The sequence below is a fragment of the Otolemur garnettii genome, unplaced genomic scaffold, assembly GCF_000181295.1.
Source record: "Otolemur garnettii isolate 467f Iridium unplaced genomic scaffold, OtoGar3 scaffold00330, whole genome shotgun sequence".
Taxonomy (NCBI): domain Eukaryota; kingdom Metazoa; phylum Chordata; class Mammalia; order Primates; family Galagidae; genus Otolemur; species Otolemur garnettii.
In genome coordinates, this window is record NW_003852725.1 from 252,577 (window position 1) to 264,561 (window position 11,985).

Here is an 11,985-nt window from a genome sequence, read left to right on the forward strand (position 1 = left end):
TAAGGTATAATTGAGATACATTTGATTTTTTTTTTAATTGGGTCATTTTAATGTGCATTTTGGATAGAAAACCTGTTCTTGGTTGGGTGCAGTGGCCCATGCCTGTAATCCCAACCACTCTGGGAGGCTGAAGTGGGTGGATTACATCAATTTAGAAGTTCAAGACCAGCCTGAGCCAGACCCTGTCTGTACTAAAAACAAACAAACAAAAAAAGAAAACAGAAAACTATAGTGGGCATGGTGGGGCACGCCTGTAGTCCCAGCTACTCAGGAGGCTGAGTCAAGAGGATTGCTTGAGCCCAAGAGTGTAAGGTTGCTATGATCTGTGATGGTGCCATGGCACTCTACCCGGCATGACAGAGCGAGACTATATCTCAAAACAAAGCAAACAAAAACTCTAAATAAAACACAACTAAAAAACCACTCTGTTCTTGAAGAAGAAGAAGAGAAAAAGACCAGTAAGTAATATCCTATCATTACTTCCCTTCCATTCCATTCACATGGTAACAGAAGCCTAGAGAACTGATAAAATGTGGAGAGAAAAAAAAGTGCAATGAGAGCAACAAAGATAAACAACAAAGTCTACCTGCTAGGTAGATAACGTGAGGATAAGATAGGGAGCTCCTGCCTGAGCTGGAGCAAGACCCCATCTAGGTAGATAACGTGAGGATAAGATAGGGAGCTCCTGCCTGAGCTGGAGCAAGACCCCATCTCTATGAAAAGTAGAAAAAATTAGCTGAGTATTGTGGCGGGCTTCTGTAGTAACAGCTACTTGGGAGGCTGAGACAAGATGCTGCTGTGAGCTAGGCTGATGCCACCACACTCTACCCTGGGCAACAGAGTGAGACTGTCTCAAAAAAAAAAAAAAGTGCTAAATAATGCTTCTCAGGCTATCTTCAGTGAAAAGATCACTACTTCTATAAAATAGAATAAAACTTTCTTAGCCATGTTAAATCGCTACTGAGATACCAAACTCATTGCCACTTTCTGTCCTTATCCCATAGCAAACCAGTAATAGTTTCCAGACTGGTGCAGGTCTGCAGACCACGCTTTGAGTAACACTGTTTGTTCAGCCCCTGACTCAATTTTTGTTTTGTCTTTACTTCAGGGTTGACAGACTCCTAAGGTGTGACTGACACCAGTTTACTTAGCTTTAAGGATACAAAGCAAACACTGTGGAATGCAGGTCAATATAGTTATCTCACGAGGTCCTGCAACTTCTCAGGTACAGCTTCCAAGTGCTATGGTGGATACGGAGCATCTTCAGTGGCAAGAAAGAAGTGAAGAAGATGCAGACTTTCAATTTAGGAAGACCACCCCTTCCATACTTCTTTTTCTTTCCTAGGTTGTGCTTGGGCTTCAGTTGTTCACATAAGGGGGCAATAGGCTGGAAGGATGAAATGGCTGGGATAACTGTGTTCCCTCTCCATGTGCGTGCTCATTCTCCAGCAGCCTAGCTTGGACTCTTAGTCTTTGAAGATTGGGTCTCTCTTTGGAGCATACCTTCAAGACTTAGCCAAACTGTTTCCCTCATTTTATATTTTCTGAACAGATGTACAGGTTTCTGGGCACAGTGTGATAATCTAACTTTTATCATATATTTCAAATTTATCTTTTGTTAGGCACCTTCATTTATTTAAGGGCATTATTTCTTGTATATCCTGTGGATAAAGACATAATAGCTAAACCAATCACGTATATCTGTATATGTAGATTTGACTAGATATCTGTCCAGACATGCTTTTTCACAATCACAATGATCACTTTTTAAATCTCTTTAACTCCATATAACAACGTATTTTACATCTTTAAGCATATATGCACTTTAATATATACACATATGCAATGTATTTTTTTAAATAAAATCTTGAGTTCAATTTAATCTTACTAAGCTTTAGAAAAAAACCTTTTAGTACCTATTTTGACACTTCAAGTTGTCTTATATTTCTATTTAGTGTTAATTTTTGTGTCAGATAATACTACGTCATAGAAACACATTAAAAGAGTTCTATATTTTTATATTTGCTTCAGTTTCTAAAACCTGGAAATTGTCCTTTTGAATGCTTGTTACAAGTAGAATGCACTCCACTAAGATATCTTACCAGTGTATGAGTGTACTGCACTTTGAAGTCTCAACAACTAAACTTTTCTCTTTGTGGTCATGTTGATGTGATTATTTTTTTGAGACAGAGCCTCACTATGTTGCTCTCTCTTGGTAGAGTGCTGTGGCATCACAGCCCACAGCAACCTCAAACTCTTGGGCTTAAGCAATTCTCTTGCCTCACCCTCCTGAGTAGCTGGGACTACAGGCACCTGCTATAATGACCAGCTACTTTTTTGTTCCACTTGTAATTGTTGTTTAGCAGGCTAGGGCCAGGTTTGAAACCGCAAACTTCAGTACATGTGGCTGGCGCCATAAACACTGTGCTATGGGTGCCAATCATGATGTGATTATTTTTATTCATTTTAGTTGGCTTTTACTTAGTGTTTGCCTTTAACTTTATTATTAAATTTAATTTGCTATGCATACTATTCACTGTAATCAAATATCCTATCTTACACATAAAGCAGCATTCAATAAACATTTTTCTTTTTTTAACTTCACAATATGCCTTCACCCATTTTTCCATACAGGCACACAGAGAACATTCTCTTTCATCTTTATGGCTGCCAGTTATTCTAAGGTGAGTTTTTTTTCTGCTGCCCAACCAGCTTGCATTGTCCATTGCATAGGTAAGAGCCCATACGCTGAGGCAGTCAGGTTTTGCAATGGAGAAAGGGTTTAATTTCACAGAGTGCTAAGCAGGGAGATGGGAGAAATTTCTCAAACCTGCTTCCTTGAGAATTTGGGAGATGGAGTGTTTAAAGATAGTTTGTCAGGCAAATTAAGCCGTTGGGTTTGCTATTTGGTTAGGTTTGGGCCAAAATTATAGGAGTGTAGAAATCATCTTATGTGTTGAGTCAGTTTCTGGATTGGGATCACAATTGGCGTAGGTCCGACAATCCATAAACTGTGGTGACTGAAAGACATCTGAGAAACTACCTTTAGGTTTCACAAATGTGATGTTATCTATGGAGAAAGTTAACAATCTTATGACCACCAGCTATGTGACTCCAGAGTAGCAATTATAGAGAAGCAAATGGGGAGATAGTGGTTGATTATTATCAAGCAAATGAAGGGACAGTGGTTGATTATTATTATTTGTAACTAGGCTTGTTCCTTCAGAGTTTTAGGCCCTTACCACAATTCTTTCCTTGCTTCTCTTTATTGATTGTTAAAGTCTCAGTGTCTTAAGACAATTCAACTTGTGCCTTATTAATGGACACAACTGCTCTTCCCCTTATTTTGCTATGATATATAAAGCCACAGGGAATAACATTGAAAATACTGTTTTTCATGTTGGTAGAACTAATTGCACAGTACATTCCAAGAATCAGGTTTCCAGAATCCAAGGTTAATGTCATTGTGCATTCCTTTCTACTTTGTATAATTTTGGCTTCCTAGTAGAAATATACAAGAGTGCCTACTCATGAAATTTGAATTCAGACTTTGTTCCAAAGGAGAGTCACAGAACCTTCTGTGCTTGGGGTTGTTTGTTTGTTTTTTTTTTGTCCAGAGCTGGGTTTGAACCCACCACCTCTGGCATGTGGGGCCGGCGCCTTACTCCTTTGAGCCACAGGCGCCTCCCTGTGCTTGGGTTTTGTAGGACCAGGTCAGTGTGGTTTATATCCCAATTACTGTAGCAGAAATTGCTGTTACTATGGCAAGGGAGAGCACCCGAGGGAAGGAAAGAAAAAGCACACACTTTGGTCTCTATGTACAAGTTTCTGACTCTTATATGAATAGGGAAGGGTGGACTTTTTAATGCACTTCAAGGTTCTCCTTCTTGTGGGTGTGGTGGTAGGAAGAGAAGGGGTTGTGCGGATGATTTTAAAGGCATCAAGATGCAGGTGAGATTTGTTCAGGTCATGTTGTATTATCAAGATGCAGGTGAGATTTGTTCAGGTCATCTTATATTATAAAGATGCAGGTATTAGGCAGGTGAGGTGGCTAATGCCTCTAATCCTAGCACTCTGGGACACTGAGGATGGTGGATTGCTTGAGTTCATGAGTTTAAGAGCAGCCTAAGCAAGAGTGAGACCCTGTCTCTAAAATATAGCTGGTCGTGGCGGGTGCCTGTAGTCCCAGCTGCTTGGGAAGCTGAAGCAAGAGGATAGCTTGAGCCCAAGAGTTGGAGGTTGCTGTGAGCTATGAGACCATGGCACGCTGCTCAGGATAAGAAAGTGAGACTCCGTCTCTTTTAAAAAAAAAAAATGCAAGTGTGATTTGTTTGGATCATCTCACCTAAGGAGAAATTTCAGAGATGAAATGGCTATTTCTCAAGTAATTGTGTCCCAAGTCAGGGTCTGTGTTGACTTTTCCTATTGGAATGTCATGTGTTTAGACTCTGCAAACTTCTCCTTTGATGCTCCTACCAAATGAATTCGTTTCAACTATTTTTTTCTTTTTTCCGTAATGATAGTTAAGAAGCTCTGAAAAAAAATTTTTTCTTATGTGTCAGCACCTTCTCTTCATCTGAGCTTCTTTATGCCAAGAACTACTCTCACCATAAATCTATGACCTGTAATATTAAAATGTATTCCCTTTGTGGGTTTTAAACATCTTAGAAGCAGATTCTGGGGTGCCCTAGATTCCTATTGGAGATGAGTTCAGTCCCTGGGATATCAGTGAAGAAGAGGAACATGTACTGTTTCTGGTCAGTCTGTGTGCTCTATAAGCTCCACACAGAATGGGACAAAGGAAATAGACTTAATTAGCTAGAATAACTTAGAAAGTGTGGAATAATTAGAAGATAGTTGCTCTGTAGGATCCTAAAGGAAGACTATTTAAATGCACTATTAGAGATTACAGAACATGAGACATATCTGTAGCTTGAACTTTGTATAAAAGTGTTTTTTTTTTTTTGTAATTAGATTCAGATTATAATTCTTTTCTTTGGACAATGATATCACAGCAGTGATGTTCTCTTTGTGCATTGGGATCTGATGGTAATTTGCCCTATTAGAGTTGATGTTTATTTCCTTGGTTAAGGTTCTCTGTGACAAATTTTTTTCACTGTGGAGTTAATTATTTTTCTCTTTAGTAATAGGTATTTCATGAAGATTTGCCAACGGATATGCATAATCTATTACATTTAACCTGGAAGCTCCCTTTTTAGATCCCCTTTGCATATACCTTGCTTTGAAAAGTGAAGGCTCTTATTTTTGTTTCTTGGTCAGATGAACTGGGTCAAAGCTGGACTCTACCACTTGCTCGATGTTTGAAAAATGTTCCCTTTGATCCAGAAGCACTGGCATTGATTGATGAGCTTGTTAGAAATTCAGGTTTCACCCTCGATCTCCTGAATCAAAATTTGCATTTTAACACAATCTCCAGTTTATGGTTGTGCACATTAAAGTTTGAGAGATACTGTTTGACTCAGTTTGACTTTTCAATTTGAAGTATGTAAACAACTTATTTTGAATAAGTTAAATATACACTCATAAATGTAAATGCCTATGTTGGCAACCTGAATTTTATAGTGTATCATCCAGAAAACTATAGCATCTATACCACTTTTATGGATCTTATATCATTTTCTTTATTCAGAGAATATTTCCATGTTAAAAATTATCTTTTTAAGTAATTTCAGTCACATGAGTAGGAGTATTCTTCCCTTTCTCATTTTACCCTGAGTTAAATTAAGCACTCTTCCTGTGGCGCCACTGTGTAAACATATGCCTTTCTTTCAGGAACTGTTGACGTTCGGAGATGTGACCATAGAATTTTCTCCAGAAGAGTGGGCATGCCTGGACCCTGCTTGGTGGAATTTATATAGGGATGTGATGTTAGAGAACTACAGAAACCTGGCCTCCCTAGGTGAGGATAACTTCAATACACAATTTCTACTCTATAATGAGTATTTCATATCCTTCCTTTGTAGAATGTTTTTTTTAGGTTTCTGCTTTAAATAAGTGAGTTTCAATTGTTCTTTTCTAAAAGAAACTGGGGGATTAGTTGAAGAAAAATATCTTCATGATATTTTATCTTGACCTTAGTCTCACCCTTTTTTTGAGTTGATTTGTATCCTTCACTGTAGATTAGTGGTAATCCCAGAAATTTAGTAGCATAAAATATTGTCCACACTTTACAACCCAATTTCCACCACTAATTTTTGATTCACTAGTACTGAATAATAAATCTAAAGATTTTAAGTACTTCCTAAATAGTCTAAAGTTTATCAGGAAATGATACTTTGGGATTAATTTCCTAAAATATTGTATAATTTTTCTTCTCTACTGAGCACAGTACTAGGTTGGTAATGGCAGAATTTCAGCAAGGGTCATGCTACTTTTTTTAATAAAACAGGTCTTACAGCCTCTAAGCCAGCCCTGATCACCTGTCTGGAACAAAGGAAAGAGCCCTGGAATGTGAAAAGACATAAGAAAGTTGCAGAACACTCAGGTAGGTGGGAGGCAGATGATGCAGGTGAGAGGTACAAAGGTCAAGGAGAAAGCCTGACCTTAAAATGTGGTTTGGGAGACTCTGCTACAACGTTAATGGTTTCTAAGAAGCCTGGGTTTCTTTCTCTTAGTGTGGCACAGGGACATCTCTGTGATCCCATCATTTTTTCTTGAGTTATGTAAGGAGTTAACTTCCCCTACAGTGACCTTCCTTTGAGGTTACAGTGAAAACCAAAGTCCTCTTCATGGCTTAAAAGGGCCTGCAGGATCTGACTGCTCTCCCATTTTCATGACATGGGAATATATGTGTATTTTTGAGGAATTCTATGTTAAACCATTTTAAATTTCTCTTTTTGCATCATATATGAAATGTGTGAGCGTAGTGGTGATAATTGGTATTTGATTCAGAAGACTCAGTATCACCCCCAAGTAGATGTATGTTTTCTACTGTATGTTTTTTTTTTTTTTAATCCTATGGACATACTTAATATGATTCTACAGAAATTCATACATAGTAATATTATTAAAACATTAAGTGTCTCCAAAAATATAATAAAATCTAATGTTATTTTACTTCAAAATTATTTTTAGTATGAGCTCTGATTAATAATTTAAATTCAGGCTGAGCACAGTGACTCATGCCTGTAATCCCAGCACTCTGGGAGGCTGAGGCAGATGGACTGATTGAGCTCAGGAGTTTGAGACTAGTCTGACAAGAGCAAGATCTTGTCTCTAAAAAATAGCCAGGTGTTGTGCTGTTATAGTCCCAGTTACTTGGGAGGCTCAGGCAAAGGAATCACTTGAGCACAAGAGTTTGAGGTTGCTGTGAGCTAGGACGCCACCACTCTACCAAGGGCAATAAAATGAGTCTCTGTCTCATAAAAAAGAAAAAAAGAAAATAACAATTTAAACTCTATGTGCCCAAATTCCTCAACTTTATATAGTTTAATGTATCTCTTCTCTACATTTCTTAAATATGTCATTGGGCAGCTTGGAACATTGCTAAGCATATATTAAACTCCCAATTGTTACTTTATTTTTTAATAACTATTATTTTGTAATTTTTCTCTTGTTTTATATGAAGCTTATGGGGACTGTATCATTCACCTATGCCTGTATACTACAGGTGTGCGTATACTTACACCAGTATAGCCATTCACACATAGATGGGTGTATATGTATGTGTGTGGTGTGTCACATGGATTTTCTTCATGAATAAGTTGTATAAGTATATAATTTTTGTATGTAGTGTAATGACTTGCCATGTGTATACATTGTGAAATGATTAATACAATCAATTTAATGAATGTATCAACTCACAGTTACTTTTTTTTTTTGGTAGTGAGAACACTGAAGATCTACTCTCAACAAATTTTAAGTCACAAAACAAACAGTATTATTAACTATGGTCACAATGCTGTACATTAGGTCCACATAAGTTATTCATTAACTAAAAGTTTGTACCCTTTGAATAACATTTTCCAATTTCTCCCACCTCAGGTCCTGGCAACCACCTTTGTACTTTCTGCTTCAATAAATACAATCTTTTTATTCCCCCCTCACCTACCCCCTTGAGATCCTGCAGTATATATATATTTTTTTCTGTGCCTGCATAATGTCCCCCAGGGCCCTATTGAAATGATTGAATAATATTTTTTATAAATAATATTCTATTGTGTATTTATATGCTTGCTTGCTTTCTTTCTTCTTCTTCTTCTTCTTTTTTTTTTTTTTGAGACAGAGTTTCATTTTGTCACCCTTAGTAGAGTGCTGTAGCATCATAGCTCACAGCAACCTCAAACTCCTAGGCTCAAGCGATTCTCTTCCCTCAGCCTCTTGAGTGAAAGAGCTGGAACTACAGGTGCCCACCATGAACACCTGGCTATTTTTAGAGACAGGAGCCTCACTCTTGCTCAGCCTCACTCTTGCTCTCGAACTCCTGAGCTCAAGCAATCTACCCACCTCGGCCTCTGAGACTGCTAGGATTACAGGCATGGGCCACTGAGCCTGGCCCCCATTTTTTTCTTCATTCAGCATTCACAAACATTTAGGTTGTTTTCATTTCTTGGCAATTGTGAATAGTGCTGCAATGAACATGGAAGTACATATATTTATTTGAGATACTGATTTTATTTCCTTTGTTTATATACCCAGAAGTGGGATTGGTGAATTGTATGATAGTTTTATTTTTATTTTTTAAAGATTCTTCATTCTTGTTTTCACAATGAATCTACCAAGTTACAACTCACCAGCAGTGTATAGGATTTCTTTTTCTTCACATCCTTGTCAGAACTTATTATCTCTTCTTTTTTATATTAGTCATCCTAATAGGTATGAATGAAGTGCTTTCTCATCATGATTTTGATTTGTAATTCCATAATAATTGGTGATGTTGATCACCTTTTATATACCTGTTGGCCACTTACATGTATGTCTTCATTGGGAAAATATCTATTCAGTCTTATGTCCATTTTTCAGTTGGTTATTATATTTATTTTTCTCACTTAGGTTTCTTATATAATTTGGATATTACCAGACATACACACCAGACAAGTATGGTTTGCAAATGTTTTCTCCTATCCTATAATTATTCTTATTCCATTTTTTTCTGTGCAGAAAATTATTAATTTGATGCAGTCTAACTTGTTTTTATTTGCTTTTGTTTTCATACTTTTGGTGTTGTATTCAAAAACTGCATTACCAACATTAATATTGAAAAGGTTTTTCATATGTTTTAAGATTTTTAAGAATTGTATTTTAAACCAATTGTGTCTTTTTTAATTTTTATTTTTTTGAGACAGAATGTCACTATGTTGCCCTTGGTAGAGTACTGGGGCATCATAGCTCACAACAACCTCAAACTCTTGGGCTTAAGTGATCAGCTGCCTCAGCCTCCCAAGTAGCTGGGACTACAGGTGTCCACCCCAATGCCCGGCTACTTTTTGTTGCAGTTGTCATTGTTTAGCTGGCCTGGGCCAAGTTCAAACCCACCAGCCTCAGTGCATGTGGCTGGCACCATAAACACTGTGCTATGGGTGCCTAGCCTGTGTCTTTTTTTTTTTTTTTTGCGACAGAGTCTTGCTCTGGTGCCCAGGCTAGAGTACCTTGGCATCAGTCTAGCTTACAGAATCCTCAAACTCCTGGGTTTAAGCAACCTTCCTTCCTCAGCCTCCCAAGTAGCTGGGACTATAGGGGCCTGCCACAACAGCCACTTAATTTTCAAGACTGAGACTCTTTCTCACTCTTGTTCAGGCTGGTCTCGAACTCCTGAGCTCAAGCAATCCTCCTGCCTGAGCCTCCCAGCATGCTAGGATTACAGGGCGTGAGCCACTACACCCGGCCACAGTGCTTATTTTGAGTTAATTTTCATAGGTGGTGTAAGAAAAATGGTTTAATATTGTTATTTTGCTTATAGATGTCCATTTTTCCTTATGCTAATTATTGAAGAGACTATATTTTCTGCATTGTGTATTCTTGTCTCTCTCAAAGACTAGTTGACCTTGTAAGTGTGGGTTGATTTCTGGGCTTTCTATTTTGTTTCATTGGTAGTTGTGTCATTTTTTATGAGTGTGTCATTTTTTTTTTTTTTTTTTTTTGTAGAGACAGAGTCTCACTTTATCATCCTTGGTAGAGTGCCATGGCATCACACAGCTCACAGACAGCAACCTCCAACTCCTGGGCTTAGGTGATTCTCTTGCCTCAGCCTCCCAAGTAGCTGGGACTACAGGTGTCTACCACAACACCCGGCTATTTTTTTGTTGCAGTTTGGCCGGGGCCGGGTTTGAACCCACCACCCTTGGTGTATGGGGCTGGCACCCTACCCACTGAGCCACAGGTGCTGCCCTCATTTTGCTCTTATTACTGCAAGTTTGAAAGATAGTTTGAAATGAGAAAGTATGATGCTTTCAGCTTTGTTTTTCCTCAAAATTACTTTGGCTATTCAAAGTCCATTGTAGCTGTATACAAATTTTAGGATTGTTTTTTTAAATTTTTGTGAAAAATGCCATTGGAATTTTTATAGGGAGTTCATGAAATATGTAGATCAGTTGGGTTATATGGCACTTCAACAGTATCATTTTTGCTGATCTATAAACATGAGACATATTTCTGTCTTCAGTTTCATCAATGTTTTATATTTTTCAGTGTAAAGATTTTTCACTTTGTGGGTTAAATTTATTGCTAACAATCAATATTTTAATATATATGAGATTTTCATTAGCTTATTTAATGTATGGATTCACTGATATTTGTTACTTGAATATTTGTTACTTGAATAGTCTGCTCACTGCATATTTTTTAGTTTAGACAGATTTTTGGTGTAGTATTTATGATTTTCTATATATAAGATTATGTTAACTACAAACAGTGACAATTTTTTTCTATTTGGACAGCTTTTTTCCCCACATATAATAGTTCTTCCTGTGATTATCAATGCTATATTAAAATAGGAGTAACGAAAATGGGCATAATATAACATTGTATAGTTGTCTTTGTATTTAAAGGAGGAAACGCTTCTTCTACTTTTCATAAGCCAATTTCAGCAGGTGAAGCTTTTTTTCTTTTTCTTTTTGAGATAGTCTCACTCTGTCACCCTGGGTAGAGTGCTGTGATGTCATAGCTCACAGCAACCCCAAACTCTTGGGCTCAAGAGATCCTCTTGCCTCAGCCTACCAAGTAGCTGCGACTATGTGCACCTGCAACAAGGCCCAGGTAATTTTTCTTTTTTGAGTAAAGATGGGGTCTTGCTGTTGCTTAGGCTGGTCTTGAACTCCTGAGCCCGATCAGTTCACCTGCCTCAGCCTCTCAGAGTGCTAGGATTATAGGCATGATACCACATCTGGTCAGCTTCCCTTCTTTATTACTGAGGCTCATGGAAGCACTGGGTCACAAGACTGCTGCTGGGTATACAGTGAGGTCTGCCTTTAGTGTGGGCTTATTACTAGAGGCTTTGGATTGTTATGAATCCTATCTTACTCATAAATAGACTGCATTGCCTGGTGCCGTGGACATATAGGGCAGGTACTTGCAGATAAGATTGCAACCCCTTGGGTGGCGCCTGTAGCTCAAAGGAGTAGGGTGCCGGTCCTCATATGCCAGAGGTGGTGGGTTCAAATCCAGCCCCAGCTAAAAACTACCAAAAAAAAAAAAAAAAAAAAAGATTGCAACCTCTCCTTTCTTCTGATTTCTATTTGCTTGAAATACTGTTTTCCATCCTTAACCCTGAGTCTTGATTTGTCCGTCAAGGCTAGGTGTTCTTCCGGAGACAGCATATGGAAGGCTTGTGCTTTTTTTAATCCAGTCAGCCAGCCTGTGCCCTGTCAGTGGTCAGTTCAGTGCACTGACATTTATTGAGAGAATTGATAAGTGTAGTGGAGTTCTATCTTATTTTGTGAAAGTTCATTATGTACTTTTATCCATTGTGCCATTGTGGAAGCTAAGTTTTGACCTTTAGCTTCCTGATGTTTACTTTGCTGGTGGTCC

The 11,985-nt window shown here is 38.1% G+C and overlaps 1 protein-coding gene across 1 annotated transcript in view; it reads left to right on the forward strand.

Annotated features, from left to right (window-relative positions):
* LOC100952491 (zinc finger protein 724-like) overlaps window positions 1–11,985 on the forward strand; it is a 28,900-nt gene that overhangs the window by 8,657 nt on the left and 8,258 nt on the right. Inside the window, exons 2-3 of the mRNA XM_023509064.1 lie at window positions 5,794–5,920; window positions 6,410–6,505. Coding sequence (XP_023364832.1) covers window positions 5,794–5,920; window positions 6,410–6,505 — 223 coding nt within the window. The remainder of the gene's footprint in view (window positions 1–5,793; window positions 5,921–6,409; window positions 6,506–11,985) is intronic.